Genomic DNA, 20,236 nt, shown 5'->3' on the forward strand with positions numbered 1-20,236 from the left:
TACATAGGCATTAATGTTAAAAAACTCTGGTTTACTCGACATCGTTTAACTCGACACTACTGGATAAGTCGACATACTTTTGCTGTCCCACACTCCGATAAGTCTACACCCCCTCCCGAAAAAATGAATTCACTTTGCACGTGTGGTGCAAACTCATTTTTTTCAGGAGGGGGGAGTCGATTTATTTATTAATATATAATTAATATATTTAATAATATAATAATACATTAATATTATTAATATATATACATATTAATAAAAATGCCTTAACATTTTGTGTATTTTTATGTATAAAATAATAACCGATAAACAAAAAGAAAATATACGATCTACGTCGTCACACCAGAATCCAATTTTGCATTTTCTCATGCCAGAGGCATTAAGAATCTTTAGACGTTACGTGCCAACAAGTGACAATTGCGAAGATGGTGTTTTCAAGGCATTCATGTTCGTTGAAAAAGAAAGTCGAGATAGTTAAGTGCTCATTAAGTGCTCAAAACAAACAACACTAAATGAATTTTTCAGTTTATCATCTACAGAATAATTGTAAATGGAGAACACAATGTTTTGTAAGTCTGTGTTACTGTATAATGCACTACTGTATTTTATTAATTGTAGTTTTCTGGTTTTTTCCAACTTTGCTTTAGTCGACGCATCGGATAACTCGACACATTTCCACTTCCCCTTGAGATGTTGACTTATGCAGAGTCGACTGTAATAAACTTTGGGGTATTTAAAAGATCAAAGGTATTTCCCTCCTCTTCCCATGAGTATTGTGAAACTGCAGGTGTGCATCAGAGCTGCCATCAAACTGTCAAAATGGGCACGATGTGTTGAATGTGGGACAAACTGGATTATTGTATAGAGCTAGTGGAAGGAATGGCAAAACTAGATTGAGGTGCTTCTAGCAGTGACGTCGGGTAACAGAATCGGGGCTACAAAGGTGGCACCAGTGCTGTTTCACCTAGTACTTTTGTACTAATCTAGTACCTTTTTACTTGTTCCAGTACCAAGATACCAACACCATTTTCCTAGTACCATTCATGAAACCCTAATACCTTTCCTTTCAATTTAGTACCTTTCAAAACATTCATTTTTATTCTATTTACTTTGGCAGTAAATAATGTTTTTGCTTTCTCATTCAAGTGCAGCAGTTGAACATATTTTTTACAATTAAATGTAATAAAAACTACAAAATCGAGTTCTTACCGATTCCTGTGAAGCACTGTTATTATTAGCAAAGGAGCTACTTAAAAGCAACGATAAAATGTTATACTTGGAAACCATCATCTGCTTAAACCAAAACCATCATCTGCTTAAACCATACAAAAACATTCGTGTGGAAGATTCTGATGATGATCTTACCTGTGATTTTTCAATGTGATAATTTTAAAGTTTAGTACTTCATGTTCATTACTTTTGTTTCAATATTTTGTTCATTTGATTGTCGTTGAGGAATAATAGCATTCTTGCAATATATGAATTTATCTTGTATGAATTTTGTATGTTACATGTAACACTATATATATTTTAATAAATAGAAATTTGATAAATTATAAATTTATATATTATTTATAAGTATATATTTAAATAATATATAATATATACATATATTCAGCAGTTTATGGTCAAAGTAATGCCTGCATTAGTCAATACAGTTTCTTCTCGACTTACGACGGGGTTCGGTTCTGCAACTTCAGACATAAGTCAAAATGGTCATAAGTCAAGAAGTGACTGTACTTAACAACAAAACAGTTAGCCATCTTACACAAGCACAGGCAAAGGGTAACTAACTGCAGAACAAAACTAAAGATGACGCAATCAACCGCAAGATATATATGTATATGATATATATTTGATGAAAACTAAAAAATTGATACATTTTAAAAATTTTTTTATGAAATTTTTCATCGTAAGTGCAAATGGTCGTAAGTCAAGGTGGTCGTAACTCGAGAAGTGACTGTAGATTATTTTGACTTAATGTATTGATTCTGCACATACGTATGTCGTATTATCGATATTAATACCGATTTTTAAAAAAATACTATCGCACATTACTGGTTAACTTTGTACCTGGTGGTACAATAATATAGGTGTCACTACAACCGACCACACAACAGTTATTTTTTGAAGTTTTGTGTGGCAGAAAGCTGTGGTTCATTATCACAGGAAGAAAACAAGCACCACGTTCAGTATGTATCCAACCCAAAGATGCACGTGTTTACCCGAAGCAGTTTTCTTTGACTGCATACAGGTGGCACTCAACTCAGTTTCACTAGCTCTATAGATGTGTGTAGAGTTACAAAAGATGCAACATATTGGGCATTTGTAATGTACTGTGTGTAAGAGGGATGTCTTCCAAATAGAAAGTAATTGTATTTATATCTATTTTCAGGCTTGTAGTGTACTAATTTTTTTTTTAACTGATAAAATCATTTTGAATAGCCATGTACTACACTAAATTAGATTCAACAACTGCAGTGCCTTCGACCGGTGCGCTTCTTCTCTCTTTCTCTGTAAATCACAAACGTTTTCGAACCTCGTTGGGTTCTTCCTCGGGTGTAACGGAATTCTGTTCTACAAATTTAAATATCCCGTCGAAGTTGACTGTTGATTTAAAAAAAAACTATTTTCTAAATCAACGGTCAACTTTGATGGGATATTTAAATTTGTAGAACAGAATTCCGTTACGCCCGAGGAAGAACCCAACGAGGTTCGAAAACGTTTGTGATTTACAGAGAAAGAGAGAAGAAGCGCACCGGTCGAAGGCACTGCAGTTGTTGAATCTAATTTAGTTTTACTCCGGTGTTTTTTCCTTTATGCTTCATGTACTACACTATTAGTATAAGTGGTTATAGTAATAATATAATGTAATACAATCTTAAAAAATCTGTATATTAATTGAAAGAGGGTTTCAGTTTGTCTGGCTTAGTTTGAGTAAATGTCTGGAAGGCTAAAAATACAGTTCACATATCAAATTAAAGCCACTGAAGAGGAATTTGAGAAAGGTTCAATGGTTTGGGCATGGCGGGTGGCAAATGTATGATGTTAAGTCTATTGGACAAACATGTCAGAGTCCCAATCTCTGTTAACCTTAGCTTGAGCAATTTTTTTGTTTTGAAGTTTTATTATTGTAAATATTGAGGTCAGTAAATGCACATTATAGTTACTTAGATATTTATATCCTCCTCATACACACCGGGGTGTATATTAGATAAATACAACACTTACTTGAGCCTGTGACTGGTGTGAAAATAAACAAAATCAAATTAACAAATGTTTTCCAAACACCTTCCGTGTCCTTCCTCAGGTTAAAATGGCTGGATTCTTTTGTATAACACCGTTCCAAACTTTTAAAAAACGAATTTGAAGGTTCAAATTTGTTTTCTAAAAGTTCGGAGTGGTTTGGAACGGAACGGAACCAATTCTAATACTTAGATATTGTTTTTATCACCCTTTCTCAACTTGACCTCACTTATTCCTTCAAAAGCCTGAGCAATGTCGGTCATATTCTGCTAATTTTAAATTATTTCAAATGTTCTAAAATATTTTAAAGTTTATGCAAGCATTTGAAATCATTCTATTGTTTGCTATGACAAGTTCATTAATATTTTAAAATTATCTTATTTGAGTAGTCTATTCTCTAATCCTGTCTAAAAAAAAGCACATTTAATATATCTCTAGCAGTGCTAAAAACATTTTTTTTTGTATGAATAAATCATTCTTGGTAGCAGTTATATATTATTATTCTTTCAATTGTGTAATTATAAATGTAATTTAATATATGAATATATTTTTAATCTTTGCAGAGCAAGCTTATCAAGTTGTTCAGTAGACAACTCATTGCTAAGTATAAATGTCCAAACAGAGAGGCGCTGAAGGAACTCGAACAGTATCCTCGACTTCGACTCTGGTTACAGGTGGTGGGGCTCAGCCTAAAGTGCATCGAGGTAAGCTTCCAATTTTAATTTCTGTAAAGATATATTTTCACATTGCTTTTCTTTTGATCACAAAGAGCTATTGAACTTTCATCTTGCAGTTCTAAGGGGTTATGTGGATAGCACCTCAAAGAAATATTAGACCGAATACACACCGATGCAGCAAAAATATTTATATGAAACATTACACAAAATTTTGTGTTGAAATGTTTTAGTATCTAACAAAATATTTGTATAAAGACATTTTTATCTGAGGGAGGTAGTCCCTTGTCAGACGTGATTATACGAGTTTAAGTACGCTTAAATCTGTTAGATGTGCAGATGAAGAGCCATGCTTGATGGGTAAACATTTTCTCGGTCACACTTGATGTGTTTGTAGCTGGCTAGATACTTTCCACATATAACTTGCATTTGCATGTGCAGTTGGTATTGAGATAAATGCATAAAGATTTGTTTTTTTAATTGAAGAAAGACCGTCTTTATATGATTTTACAAAGAAAAATTGTCACAACAAAGATTTCATTGACAAACTGTGAAATTGTATTAAAAAAATGCTTATTTTACCTTAATGTAATAAGTGATCTTTCTTCTGGTGTAATGCTCTATTGTTGATTAGAGTCATAATTTTGCTTTTTATTAATTTATCTTTAATAATAATGAGGATATAATCAAAACAATCAAAGCTTAATTGAGTAAAATTATTGGGTGCATCCAAACATGCTTTTTGTATTCTTCCTGACACAGTTGCATTCATTGTCATATAAGAATTGCATACGCTTCATCATTATGGTACTATGAAGTACAATGTTGAAATTGTAACAGCAGATTACCACATATGTGTGAAAAAAGTATAGCAAGATGTTTTGTTTGAGTGTGTGTACACCATCAAACAAAATTAATTTGTTTGAATTTAAAATATTTTGTTTAACAATGTTTTGACTAATCAGTGTGCACTTCACTGTTTTACCTTTAGAAAATGTTTTGTATAAAAACTTTTTTGCTGCATCAGTGTGCATCCAGTCTTAGTAAAATTGTCAGGATAGTAGAACAGAAGACTTAGAAGTCATATTTTCTTCATTATATGCTTTCTGAATCATCTTTTATAAGGGATCAGGTCACGGGCAACTTGCAACCCTGGGGCTTTGACAATGTAATTTTATTTTCTCATTTTTTGTCTTGTATCATTATACAACCTTAATTAAGCTGATGATTGTAATGAAAAATATTCAAACTAAACTTAACCAATGAAAAGACGAGAATAAACTATATATTACTTTAATTAATATGCCTTTGTGTCCTTAACTTAATTTAAACTTATCTCATCTACTAGTACTTTATCAATTAACAGGACTTATTATACTGGATTTACGGATTATACGAGATAAGTTTAAACTATATATTACTTGTTCATGTATCATTAGCACATATTATTTTAGTACCAACTGTACTGGCAGTTATGGAGTATGTTGGTATTCAGCAGACTTAAAACTTACAACTCTGTAAGAAAAAATGTGTGCAGACTGCCAGAAGCCTATGAAATTCCTTTGCTGCTCTCATCTAGAAAAGGTTGCTTATCACTTGTTTAGACGATGCTGGAGGCCAAATGTTTTATACTGTTGTGATCAAAGAGTATCAGGAATGGTTCATTTAAACTGCTCGTGTGCAGGAGGCACTGTTGTCGTTTGGTATGACTTTCATTGACATCTAGTAGCAATCCATATATTGTTGTTTGTTTTCATTTGCAAATAAACATCTGTTTTGTGTGTAAAGAATTTTTATGCCAGCAATTTTTTTAGAATGTTGAGTGTAATTGAACAAAACATGCATTAAATTTTGTTTTTGCAATGGAATTACTGCTACAAAAGCATTGGAAAGGTTGCAAAAGTCTTTGGTGACAGTAGTTTATCAAAAATAAGAGTTTTTGAGTGGTACAAGATGTTTCAGGATGGTAGAGAACATGTCGAAGATGAACCATGCTCTAGTAGATCATCCATTTCTACTGATGAACAAGTCAGAGATTTGGTCTTCAATGATTGTCATTTAACAATTAGAAACATTATTGAACATGTTCCAGTATCATTTGAGCTTGTTGCATGTTGCTTCTTGAGTTGTCCTGAAAACATTGAATTTTTACCAAAAACGTGTTCAAGTGGCTGCAAAAATGCTTTCTTCGGGTGAATCAATAGTTCTTAAAATATGTCACTACAGGTGATGAAACGTGGATATATGCTTTAAACACCGAAACAGCTCAGTGATCGGCTAAATGGCACTGAAAAGGCAAAGCGAGACCAAAAAGACCACGTCAAAGTCATTCAAAAATCAAGGTCATGTAGATTGTTTTTTTTGATTGTCATGGTATTGTGCATCATGAATTCCTTTTGACTAGCTGAACTAGCAACAAAAAATATTATTTGAGCATTTTGTATTGTTTATGTGAAACATTTTGCAGAAAATAACCAAATTTCTGGCAAGAAAACTCATGGATTTTGCTTTTCAATAATGTACCTGCTCACACTGCTTTTGCTGTTGGTGAATTTTTGGCCAAAAATTGGTTATGCAAACTATATTTACCCGATTTGGCACCATGTGTGTTCCTTGTTTCCTAGATTAAAAATATGTGCTTTGTGGTCCACCATTTTTCATCAATTGATACCATAAAAGAAAATTTACCTCAAGTCCTGAAAGGATTTCACAAAAACGACTTTAAAGCATGAGCGTTGTGTGCAGAGATTTAAAGCATGTTTTGAGGATGGAAAAAACATTGATATAAGTACGTTGTAGTGGAAAGGGATTATACTTTGAAGGGGATGAAATGAATTTTGATGAATAAATTCAAATCTTGTGTTATATTGAACCATTTCCGATACTTTTTGATCACAGGGGTATACAATAGTTGGTTGCCTAACAGGTTCCACTCTGAATATACATGTAAAGGTCCAGTGTATTGAAGACATGGAAGATTCTTTCTTGCATAGGTGAATAAATCTTTTGATCACAGCAATAAAGGAGCATGGAGGATTCTTTTCTTTACATTTCAGAAAGGATTATCAAAAGAATTATTACCATAAAATTTCACTATTTTATTTAAAAAATGAAATTGCTCAAAATAGATGTTTAAGGCCAACCATAAAATAAATATGTTACATACTATTAACAAATATTATTACTTACATATAACAGGGCATCTCGCAAGAAATAGAGACAATGGACGAGTTACTACGGATGTCGGAACATAATCTGAAAGAAATCATGCATAAAGTGAATGCCAGAGATGAAGAAATAAGAAGAATGCTCATTGCTCTACGTAATTTAAAAACTTATACAGGTATACTTATCTACATTCATTTCTCTATTTTTTAAGCGTAGACCTTTAGTCAAAATTTATTTGATTTGTTCAGATTATGTGCTTGTTCACACTTTAATATTCATAAAAAAATAAAAATATATCTTAAGAGATGCGAAGGAAATCTAAAATGTACTTAACTTAAATGACCAAACAGATTATTTTAGCCGTTAAGTCACTTGTAACATTCTCACAGTTTTATTCATTGCATTTTGATTAGTTTCTTTAATTCATCTTAAAGCAAAATAGTTGTAATTAGTAGAAGTACATCTTATCTGATTGATTTATAAAATAATTTGTGACTTGCAAAATGAAATTTTGTTTTATACTTGGTAAGAGAAGATAAGAGTAGAAATTTAGACTCTACCAAAATAAGTGTCAAATTTAAACTTGAATATAAGATGGTATTCTATAAGTAATTTCTTATGAAAAATAAACATTTAAGGAATGCAAAAGAAATGCAAGTTTGTTAGCTGTTTCATATTCTTAACATTTTTAAAACAAAATGCAAAGATGTAAAAATAGATTGTTACAGTGAATTTTCAAATCTTCAAATGGAGCATCTTTTTTTTGTTTTTATTAAAATGCACTATATATTCACATATAACAGGGATGGCCAAATCTTGTAATAAGACCCATATATCATCTATCTGCTGTAAGTGTAGTCACATCCTGTATTGGAATGGTATTTTATATTAACTATAGTGTTTTAACATATATATATATAGTTAAAACACTACATGTTAGTTTTATTAATGTCTGTCAGTATCCATTATAGTACCAGACCTATTTTACACAGAATAGAAAATATACCCCAATTAGGAAATCATCAAAATTTATTAGTTTATATTAACTGGGAGATGCATTTCAAATGTTTGTCCCTCGTCGGCCCGTATTTTGACGACGACTACCTTATCCATTTTTGAAAAGCAATCGTTAACTTTTTAATCGTACCACAGATGTTAACACCACTAGAATCTGGACAAGAAGGTCCGAAATGCATTCCCCAATTAATATAAATCAATAAACATTGATAATTTTCTAATCGGGCTATATTTCCTATTCTGTGTATAATAAGTCTGATATTACAGTAGATGTTGATGATCTTTAATAAAACTAACAGATAACAGCCAGACATGAAGCAAATTCAAAAAACATTATATATATATAAATTTATTTAAAAACTGGAAAATATATTTTTAGAAGACACAAAGATAGCCATAATAAATTTTAGCAAATGTTTAATGAAAATTTAGGAATACTTTTAGTAGCCTCATTATAAGCTCGCCTTGGGTCATAAATCTTAAACTTTCTGAAATTGACATTTGATTGTTAGAATGCATAGGCATTCCATATCTTTAATGTTACACTTGTAGGTTTTTGGCTTTGTTTTTGTAAAATCCATTTTAGTTTTTTCACATATCTGTTGCAAAGCATTGTGGCAATTTTGTCTTCTAAGTTAATTAATCTTCTCTTTATTTCAGTTTATAGTTTAGGGTCTTGGCTAATCAGATGGTATCCATGTTAGATTACATTTGTGAATCCTAAGTACTACAAGCAATTATTCTGTCGTGACATTGTCACAATGCCAATCTGAAATTTTTAATCATATTTTTAATTTAAGTTATAATATATGGTCTTCACCTCAAATTAGTAATGTCTTGCATTGTACCCCATACATCATACTTTTCCTGTTAGCAATAGAGATGTGCCAGTCATCTATCTAACTCCTTTTGGGGGAAATTTTTGAATTGAAATAATGTGACTTCTGACCTGCACTGGAAGTTCACATATAGTTAATTGGGACCTCCTGCCCCTAAGCTTTCTGTATCTTGTCTAGATTTTCGTCTATCTAACTCAGTTCTCGAGATTAAGGAAGGACAGATGGATGACAGTGGGAATTTATAGGTCTACAATTTTTTCAAATTGCAGCCCAATAAGTGCATGGTTGTACAAATGGTTTTCTTCCCTTTTCATCCAGTATTGGAGTGGAATAGACTCCACTGCTTTCATATTTTTTTCTGGTGTCTGTCACTGTATAGCCTTTTAAAGATGGTTTTTTTTCTCTTAGAGAAATGATCTTAAGAGTTTCTTTGTATTGTTAATGTGTTTTTTTAAGTCTTGTGAATTGTACTCCTGTGATTTTAACTTTCTCGCATCTGTTTTGTCTTCTTTTCTGTTTTTTGTATCTATTTTTCTTACTTTCTCATAAAGGTTCCCGAGGAGATTTCGATAACCCTATTTCTTCAAAATACTTGATCTCTCTAGTTGTTTATTTTATTACTATCAAAAAATTAAAATCTTTTAATGGGATTTAAAAAAACATGAAATAATATAATAATTATTTTTACTGTTTTCGTTTATACAAGTATTACTTTACTAAAATAAATTAGAACACGAAATTCAAAAATTAGAACATTCGAATTAGATTTGAATGTTCTAATTTTTAAATTTGGTGTTCTACGATGTGCATTCCATCAGAGATTCACCATTACCTGAAGAAGAACTGTCGTTGTGGTTCGAAAACATTAGTAACAAACTATTTATGTTTGTTGCAGTTGTGTAGAAGTAGGGGAAGGCACCGGTAACAGGTTGGAAGAGTTTGTTAATTATCAGAATTTTATCAATAACTGACTTAAGCATCAGAAATTCATTCACAAAACCTTTTAAAATTGGCAACAATTTGTTTAACCTTGAAATGGTCAAAAACTTTCGTGTTTGAAGATTAAAATGAATTGTTGGTGATTTTAAAAAGTTTTGTGAATGAATTTTAGAATTTTGTCTTCTTAAAAAATAAAGTATCTAAGGATCAGTTTGAGAAATTACCAAGTAAGTGAGTTTGGGTGATTTTATGAATAGTGAAGTGATCGTTGATGAGGAAAGGTTGGCAATGCCACAGTGTGGCCAATAGTGATTGCCAATATCTCTGGCAGTGAAAATATCATTATCCTAATATTAAACATCAATTGGGAACAGCTAATTGAAGAAATCTAGAGAATCATAAAGGGAATCTAAGAAATATAGGTTTCCTACAAGGTTTTCTCCAAATAAGAAAAGATGTATCCATTTTTGAAAGGTTAACTTGTTAATGCTACCACCAGATAATCTGAATTTAATTTTGCCATTGACATTGTTACAATTCAATTGTTTATAAATTTATAAAACAAGTAGTAATAAAATGGAACACAGTGTTGAACTTTGAACCAGCACTATTAATCATAAAAACTGAATTATGGATTGTGTTAAATAGATTCCCACAAGTTTTATTTTAATTTATATAAGATAAATAACCTGATAAACACCAACTGGAACTGTCACTGTCAAAGGTTATGTCACAGCCTGTATTTGAGCGTATTTAAAACTTTTAAACTTAGAACGCGACAGCGTTCTATTTATAGAATGGTTTTTCCATTTTACAGTTCCTGATGAGAGCTAATAAAGTAGTGGCCGAAAACGTTAGAAGATTGAATTTCTTTGCTGAAAATATTGAATTGAGGTGTAATTCTTATCTTCATGATAAATAATCTGGAATTATTGTATATCAAAGCTCTTAATTTGTTATTTTGATTTATATACTGTCCTTTTCCTTTATACTTGAATGTTAGTTTATCATAATACTGTAATTAAAAATTCTAAAAGTTTCAGATTAAATTGGTAATTTGTTCTACCAAAATTTTGTCTAATTGTTGGTTTGTTTCGATCACTATCTTTTTGTTTATTGTTTGTTTCCATTTTGTCTCATTTGCTGTTAAGAGGAGCAAAAAATAGCAGTGGCTATGCTTCTAGCCTTAAAAATTTATATTTAATAACTTTAAAAATAATTAAACGAAGGAATACTAAAAGTTTTTAATGTTTTTCTTTCCATAATTTAACAGATCGGCAGTTACAAGGGGAAGTATCCACCGCAACGGATCTAGAACTGCACTGGGAATCGTGGGACAGAAATTCCGGCGTCGGTACTTCTCCTCGTAGCTATCATCGTACTAGAGCAGCGCGTTCGTCCGTTCCTTCGGAAGAACTGTTAAAGGGAACTCCCGTCTCTCCTCCGTCTAATCACGGGCACCATATGAGTTCTTCTTCTGGTCATATATCGGTTTCTTCCTCGGCCGTGTATCACGGTCTGTCGTCGACAATTCCCAACTATGGCTCCATGTCTCTGGCGACTCCAAATTCGAGAGAGTGTCGCTACACACCTCCACCTACTCCTCCGATAATGGGAAAAAAGGGAGACAAGAGGTTTCCCACTACTCCGCCACCTAGTAAGAAACACCAGACTACATTATTACCGGAATTTCCTCTTACAAAAAGCAAATCTCACGAGGAACATCTTGCAAACAGGATTGAACATATGGATTCTTTACAAAACAAGTAAGTTTATGGAAAACACTTTCACAAGATATAACAAATTTATTAATATCAGTCTTGTTTACACTTTAAATTGTCATTTGTGACTTATTGCTAATTATAATATATACAAATTTTAATAAGTTATTTATTTAGTATAGTAAGCAACTATAACATTAAACATTTTTGTTGTATTTCTTAATGGTTTCACTAAAATTGAATAGTCATAAATGCTTCTTTTAATGTTATTTGTTGAGTAGTTTCATCAATTTATGGTAAAAAGTACTCTGAACAGCATTACAATGTAAAACAGGAGCATCAGCTTTTGCTTTTAACATTGTTCCATGAATGGAAGATGTGCACTTTCAGATTGTTCTATGAAATAAATAGCAACTTTTATGTTACAGAATAATTTTTGAAAATATGAGGGTGGATCAAATAAACGGTAATTTCTTTTTAGACATTTATTGATTAATAATATACACAAGTGAAAACTTTGGTTCTTCTCTACATATCCTCCTGCAACTCTACACACTTTTGCCAATGATTTGGAAGCTTCAATATCCCTCTCATAAAAAGATTGAGGGTGAGTTATGAGCCAATTGTGCATGTGTTCCTCGACTTCTTCATTGCTTGCGAATTGTTTTCCTCCAAGTGATTCCTTTAAGGGTGCGAACAAAAAATAGTCACAGGGGGACAAGTCTGGACTATAAGGAGGGTATTTGAGGGTTTCCCAGCCTATTTTTTCCAATTTATTCCTTGTCAAGAACATGGTGTGAAGCCAACAACCTCGGAACCCATCGGGCACTAATTTTTGTGAAGCCAAGATGATCAGTGATAACGGATTGAACACTCCCATAGCCAATATCCACTTCTGATGAGATTTCTTCAACAATTAACCGGCGATCACGTTCAATAAGCTCTCGAACGGCACGGATGTGGTCATCTGTAAGGCTTGTCCTTGGGTGTCGATCACGACCTTCATTTTCGACACGTTCTCGCCCACCCTTAAATTCTCTGGCCCACGTATATACACGATTCTGAGACTGTACTGTCCCCAAACTGTGCCTTTGATCGACTAAAAATTTCCGAGAGTTTAACGCCCTCATTAGTTAAAAGCTTTATGATGATGTGTTGTGCAACAGATGAATGTACCTTTTGCTCGGTCATGGCTGTACTGATGACAGAACTGAGCGCAGCATGCTCATTAACCAAGGCAGTTCCCTCACTCCTCACAAACCAAACATCAACTGTCCTCTACATCATCTAGCTAGGAACTGCGTGTTAAGCAGAATAGCAAAATTACCATTTATATTTGATCCACCCCTTTATAGTCTGTTGGAAATAAATATTAGAGTATAGAATTTGTATTTTATAGAAAAAGTTAAACAAGTATTATGAATTTTTACCCTATTTAGTCAAAGTAAAATTATCAAATAAATTGTTTAATTTTATAATTGTATTTTATTAATTATAAAAGTGAAATTATTTTCAAATTTTACAATTTTATAAATTATTTATATTTCTAAGTCTGGAAATTTGAAATGAATTATCATGTTTCATCTTTTCCTAGACAGTTCAAACATTTACCCAACTAGACTAGAACATAAATTGTATACATTTTCAATATTCTGCCAAATTATAAATTGGTATTTATTGATTTAAGTTTAAGTCTGGGATTAGGCAAATTTGTATATTATTGAGGAGCTAAACTAAAATCTAACAAGTTTTGAGTACTTTTAAGTGTTGTGGCTTGTTGTCAGGCATACCTGCTTATTGAAGAATAAACAAAAAACAAAATTTAGAACATTTGCATTGTTAAGTTAAAACTTATTCTAAAAGTGAGTTTATACTTAATATTTTATGTTCCAAGTTTTGATTTTTATTTTTTCTTCCATTTGACTTTCATCAAGGTTTGGGAGGCTTGAAAATACTCGAGGCTAGTTAGATTAGTTTAGCTCTTCAATAAAACTGGAATTTGCTAATGATATTTATTGTTTTAGTATTCACATTAAAATACAGTAGACCGTCGATTATCCAAAAAATAATTAATCAAAATAGACTTAGAAGAATACTAATTCTGGAAATTATAAAAATTATTCATAATAACAATTGCCAGTAACCTGCCATAGGACTGCTATTAGGCTATCTCATATCAATAGTAGTGTTAAGTTTTATTTATTACAATACAAATAGAAAAGCATGATTAACAAGAACATGGGCTTTTAATGCATCAAATACTTTACTAAGTAAATGTGAAACATTTGATGCATTAGAAACTGTGTTAAGGCTGTTAGAAACATAACCCGAAGCAGATTTTTCGACTTGTAATACTCGAGCAAACCGGGGAGTTAGCATTAAAATGAAAATACAAAACAAAAATAAGTGTCTTCTTTCAAAACAAGAATTGTAATAAATAATTTTTACACGAGTACTATACTTTATTTAATATTAATTTTACTATTATGTATTTTTACTTTGAATTCAATGTTTTGTTGGTATGTCATAGGTTGCACCAAAAGATAGTGCTCATTTTTAATAAATTAGTCAATGACTTACTTCTACCTTGAACCAAACAGTGCTAATATTTCTTCTCTATCTTTCTCTCCTCACTAACGTTTTCGAACCTTTGGTTCTTCTTCAGGTGAAACGAGAAGTTATTCGATGGCAAGAACTTTCTTTTAAAAAAACGAATTCCGAAAGTTCTACATAAACATGCGCAATCTTCATCATTCTGCGCGTGCGCAGTTGATGGAAGTATGGCTTTGCGTTATCCCGTATCATAGACCAGCGTTTGCCAGGCCACCAATAATGATACTTCTTCTTTGCTATTAATATATTTTTCCTCCTTTGCCATTTTATGTATCCATATTGCTTCCATCCATCTTAAATGGAGCGGCCGCTGCGTTGTTTGTATTATTTTCGCCTCGTTAAAAAATGGCTCTATCTCAGGATCCGTAGCATACTGCGCTAATGCGGTTGCGTATCTGTTATGCTCAATGTCCGCTTTATGCTCTTTAACCCTCACATCCAGTGATCTTTTCGTGGCTCTTACGTATACCAGCTCCTTATCCCATCTGTGGTCTTTCATAGGGATTGCGTACACACCAGCCAATTTGCCCTGCTTCGGGGCATATTTCCCGTTACTCAGCATGTTAAAAATAGTAGGACATCTTCTATACACGATAGTGACTTGTCTTTTTTTAGCGATCTCCTTGTATAAATTTTGTAAGTACGGATTGTAGGTAACTATTATCCTGTCCTTATCTACGCTATCCTGTTGCCTTTGCACCTCTGCTATCGTCACTCCTGGGGGTGCAGGGTTTTCTTGCATAACGCCGACACCAGATTATTATACCCATGTTGTTCAGCAATAGTATTAATCGTGTTGATCTCATTCGTAAGTGCCTGCGTTGTAGATGAGTGGATGTACGCCCTTTTGACTAAACTATTAAATGCGGCAATCTTATACTTCGTTGGATCATATGACTGTGCTGGGATATACAATTGATCTACATGCAGTTTTCTATATACTTCGGTGCAGATGGCTGATCCTTTAACAGTGATGTTCACATCGAGAAAATGTACCTGAGTGTAGCTCTCTTGTTATAGACCCTAGAGCTACGAAAAGATCACTGGATGTGAGGGTTAAAGAGCATAAAGCGGACATCGAGCATAACAGATACGCAACCACATTAGCGCAGTACACTACGGATCCTGAGATAGAGCCATTTTTTAACGAGGCGAAAATAATACAAACGACGCAGCGGCTGCTCCATTTAAGATGGATGGAAGCGATATGGATACATAAAATGGCAAAAGAGGAAAAATGGCCTGGCAAATGCTGGTTTATGATATGGGATAACGCAAAGCCATACTTCCATCAACTGCGCACGCGCAGAATGACGAAGATTGCGCATGTTTACATAGAACTTTCGGAATTTGTTTTTTTAAAAAGTTCTTGCCATCGAATAACTTCTCGTTTCACCTGAAGAAGAACCAAAAGTTCGAAAACGTCAGTGAGGAGAGAAAGATAGAGAAGAAATATTAGCACTGTTTGGTTCAAGGTAGAAGTAAGTCTAATTTTACAGTGTGTTAGGAAGTTCGTTAAATTAGTCAATGATTTTTGTTATTTCTTATTGTTTGTATGTATTAAATTTCTATGCCTTAACTTTTTTAAATATTGTATTAGAGTTAAAATTAATATTTTCAGTTTATTCAAGGTATTTGCCTTTTTATTCTTTCCCTTTCAAGTGTGACTGGTAATCCAAAATTGTAATTCCAGTCCAATTATTTCAGATAATCAATGCTCTCTACTGTAATAATTTTGTAATTCAAGATTCGATAATTGTATGTTAAGAATTTAAGAAAAAATATTTAATGTTTTTTTGGCAATTTAAGATATAAAAGTAATTGTAAATTACAGTGGTGCCTCTTACTTTGAATTTATTTCATTTCAAGAGTCTGTCCAAACTCTGAATTGTTTAAAGTCCAAATCAGTTTTTCCCATTAGAAATGATGGCATAGAAGTGAATTAATCCATTTCCAGATTCTAAGCAATACTCATTTTGATAAATTTAAATTGCAAATACACATAATTGAAATAAAAATAACACAGTTAGACACCCTAAATGGTAAATTAAAATACAAAAACAATAAATAAAATATGTGAATACTGTGTAATAAAATGAAAATTGCATTTTCTCATCACATGCCTTTAACTTTGGCATCTTAAATGTAGCCAGCAGTTCTATTGTATATATACCACTTTTATGTATCATGATAAGTGGTTTTTCTTTTACCTCAATTATTGATACAACAACCTTTTAGGCTTTGTTGCTTCTACACACTTCTTGGATGCCATGGTTAATACTTAGAGATTTTATATATATATATATTAGGGTGTCCCTTATTTTTCAAATATTTTTTTTTCCTAACACGTAGGGCCTAGTTTTGTTTATTTTACCCTTAAATACTCCCACAAAAAATTTCAGCTCATTTTGATCATTAGAACTAGTGCCGACTTGCATCGAATCATTTCCATACATATGGTGCCAGAGAAGTGGCATGTATTCGCTTTGTTCACCATTCTAACACAATTTGTCAGGCTATTAACACGTATAGTTTTTTTCAAAGATGTCAGTGGAATTACGAAGCACTAAAAAACATATTTTCTTAGTCGGAGAGATAAATCACCAAATCACGGGTGCAGATTGGTGGATCTTTATCACATATGGAGAGTCTCCATACCTGATAAATATCCACCAGTTTCTTGACACAGTTCGCTATAGATTTTGAAGGTATTCTAGCTTTTTCCCAAAATATGATACACTCGCGTATTACAAGATTTACGCTTTCACTCACAGTTAGTTTAACTTTGCGAATGTTAAAAAACAACAAAACTGTGAGTATTTGCCGATTTGACGGTAATTTTGCACCCGTGATTTATCTCTCCGACTAAGAAAATATGTTTTTTAGTGCTTCGTAATTCCACTGACATCTTTGAAAAAAACTATACGTGTTAATAGCCTGATAAATTGTGTTAGAATGGTGAACAAAGCGAATACATGCCACTTCTCTGGCACCATATGTATGGAAATGATTCGATGCAAGTCGGCACTAGTTCTAGTGATCAAAATGAGCTGAAATTTTTTGTGGGAGTATTTAAGGGTAAAATAAACAAAACTAGGCCCTATGCGTTAGGAAAAAAAAATATTTGAAAAATAAGGGACACCCCTTATATATATATATATATATATGTATGATAGATGAAACACATCAGAAATAAATGCTTGTGCATTTTCAGAGCATAAAAAGCTCTGAAAATGCACAAGTGTAACACAAGATGTTTTTGCAGTGAGGTCAAGAGACTTGGGTGCACAACAGATGGCATTTATGTGGACAGTGCATTTTTTCACTGCACACACAGTTCAAATGTAGAAGCATTGTTCGAACTCTGGATCAAATTTCTCTTGAATTTAGTGTCTGAAGTCTGAAATGTTCAAAGTTGTTTGAAGTACCAGGTACCACTGTATTTCTAAACTTCAGACTTATCTTTTATTTTGTGTAATAATAAGTTTTATACCATTCATTTCACTAACATTGAAAGTCATCAGATACAAACATAATTCAGAATTAATATTTCTCATGTAAAAAATTTATTTCAAGAATTCAACCTTATGTTTTCATATGTGGATTTTGACATATTCAAACAAATTCTTATATTATAGGTGACTTTGAATATTATTTTGAGGGAAAAAATTTTTCTTTAGGGGAGAGAATATTCCTCGGCGCCGACTGGCCACCGAGCCTGGTCTGGAATCTTCGGGCCTGTTCGGACAGATGTCTCCTCTGATGTCATCTCCCAACAGGTCTCCCCCGTTCATCAGTCCCGATCAACAGAGCGACGGATGCTTTGTGGACGAAATTCCTTCACAGAGTAAGTATTGACATTTATAAAACATTAAAATGACTTTTAAATTACATCAATATATCTTAACAATTGCCAAAATAATATATTGTCTGTAACTATGTTGCAGTTATATATAGTGTAGTGTGTATAAATACACGCACTACACTATTTTAACACATACTACACTAATTTTCACATTCCAGCATACTATGTTGGAATGTGAAAATTATTATATTATCTTATCATTGATTGGGTTCTGTTTGAAGGTTTACATGCAGTAAGGCTGGACACATGCTGATCAAGTGAAACATCTTCATACAAAATGTTTTGGTACATTTTTTTCTATGCATTTGTGGTAATTGGCTGTTGAAATATCATCTTTGTACCTTATAATATCACACTGTCTTTTGATAAGGAAGAAGTGTGTGCAATTTTTATGTGGTAATGGATGCAACTGTGTCAGGAAGATAAAACGTATGTTTGGATGACCCAATAATCAAAAAAGAATTGAAGAAAATACTTTTAAAAAATTTCTTGAAGATAAATTAAGATATAAAACTTGTTACTTGAAACCAATTAACTGGAGCAAAATTTGTTTTTAATGTGCTAATGTTTTCGACGCCCCTCCTGGGCTCTTCAGGCATTCACTGAAAACCGTTGTAAAGCTGGTTTTTAAACTTTGAATTTCTTTCGAAGGCATTGGATTATGTATTCCTAATGCGCGCGCATTCCAAATCTATATCCATATCCAATATGGATTTGGAATGCATGTGCATTAGGAATATGTAATCGAATGCCTTCGAAAGAAATTCAAAGTTTAAGAACCAGCTTTACAACGGTTTTGAGTGAATGCCTGAAGAAGAGCCCAGGAGGGGCGTTGAAAACGTTAGCACATTAAAAACAAATTTTGCTCCAGTTAATTGGTTTCAAGTAAGAAGTTTTATATTTCAACCTGGTGTGTTAGAAGGTTAAATAGATAAATTAAGAAACAGCGAAACCAAATTTTGAAATTTTACTTGATTAAGCTTTGATTGTTTAATAAAATTTACAATATAATCGAAACATGAATTAATAAAATACAAAAATATAACACTAATCTATGGAAGAGCTTTATGTCAGAAGAAAAAATGTTATTATTTTTAGATAAGATATACATATTTTTAATACAGTTTCTTCCCCAAGGTTGTTGGTGTCATTTTTTTTGTGACAATCTGTCTTTGTAAAATCATATAAAAAAGGTCTTTCTTCAATTAAAACAACTGTCCTTTCTACATCTATCTCTGTATTGACTACACGTGCAAATACAAGTTATATGTGGAACGCTTCTAGTTGCCTATAAATGCATGTGACAAGAAGACCTGCAATGCTCAATTCATTTTTCTTTTACAATGAGAACCTGTTGCGGCTAAAGAAAAGTTCACCTCTTTTATCTATTTACTTTTGTCTTTGGGATCAATGCTTCTGCCTCCTCAATCATTAACATTTTCTGTGGCATTTTTTTTTTTCTTCCTTTGCATTTTGAACAGAAGGAGGGTATGGCAGTCTATCCATTAACAGTACAAAATACCCCAAAATAAAGAATTAAACAAAACTAAAAATAATCCCCAGAGCAAACTAAAATGTGTTGAAATCAACTCCTTACAGACCTTCAAGGGAGGATTTGTGTTTTTACTTCTGACAGGTTTAAACATACTTAAATATGTATAATCTTGTCTGACAAGAGACTGCTTCCTTCAGGTGAAAGATGTTTTTGCTGCATCAGTGTGTGTTCAGCCTAAGGAAACTCTGTCAAACACTTCAAAACCTTTATACAGGATCATTTAAGGATGTTAGACAAATGTTTTCAATCTACAGCTAAGATCTGCATCATGTTTGTTTTTATTCTCTGTTATATATTGGAACTAACAGATGAGCCTGGCATTGCTTGGGCAAAAAATAACAACAAAGATTAAAATTATTAGATTATTTCCTACTTCTAACCCTTCTATTATATGATATTATAGTATTTCATTTATGTAACTACAAAGATTTATCTTACGTAAGGGTTAGAATGTGTTAGATTGGTCACACCAAGTGACTAATCTAACACACTCTAAAATTCTTTAAATTGTGTAAGTAGAAGAATAAAGAATTTTTAAAATATGTTAGATTGGTCACTCGGTGTGATAAACCCTTATGAAAGATAACTTTTGTACTGAT

At 32.5% G+C, this 20,236-nt stretch overlaps 1 protein-coding gene across 2 annotated transcripts in view; it reads left to right on the forward strand.

The window, feature by feature from the left end:
• LOC136968929 (kinase suppressor of Ras 1-like) overlaps positions 1-20,236 on the forward strand; it is an 86,533-nt gene that overhangs the window by 26,156 nt on the left and 40,141 nt on the right. For both annotated transcript variants that reach the window (XM_067262997.1, XM_067262996.1), the window contains exons 2-5: positions 3,810-3,950; positions 7,119-7,263; positions 11,157-11,649; positions 17,898-18,064. In XM_067262997.1, coding sequence (XP_067119098.1) covers positions 3,810-3,950; positions 7,119-7,263; positions 11,157-11,649; positions 17,898-18,064 — 946 coding nt within the window. The remainder of the gene's footprint in view (positions 1-3,809; positions 3,951-7,118; positions 7,264-11,156; positions 11,650-17,897; positions 18,065-20,236) is intronic.

The sequence above is a fragment of the Centruroides vittatus genome, unplaced genomic scaffold, assembly GCF_030686945.1.
Source record: "Centruroides vittatus isolate TY-2023 unplaced genomic scaffold, ASM3068694v2 contig_166, whole genome shotgun sequence".
Lineage (NCBI taxonomy): Eukaryota > Metazoa > Arthropoda > Arachnida > Scorpiones > Buthidae > Centruroides > Centruroides vittatus.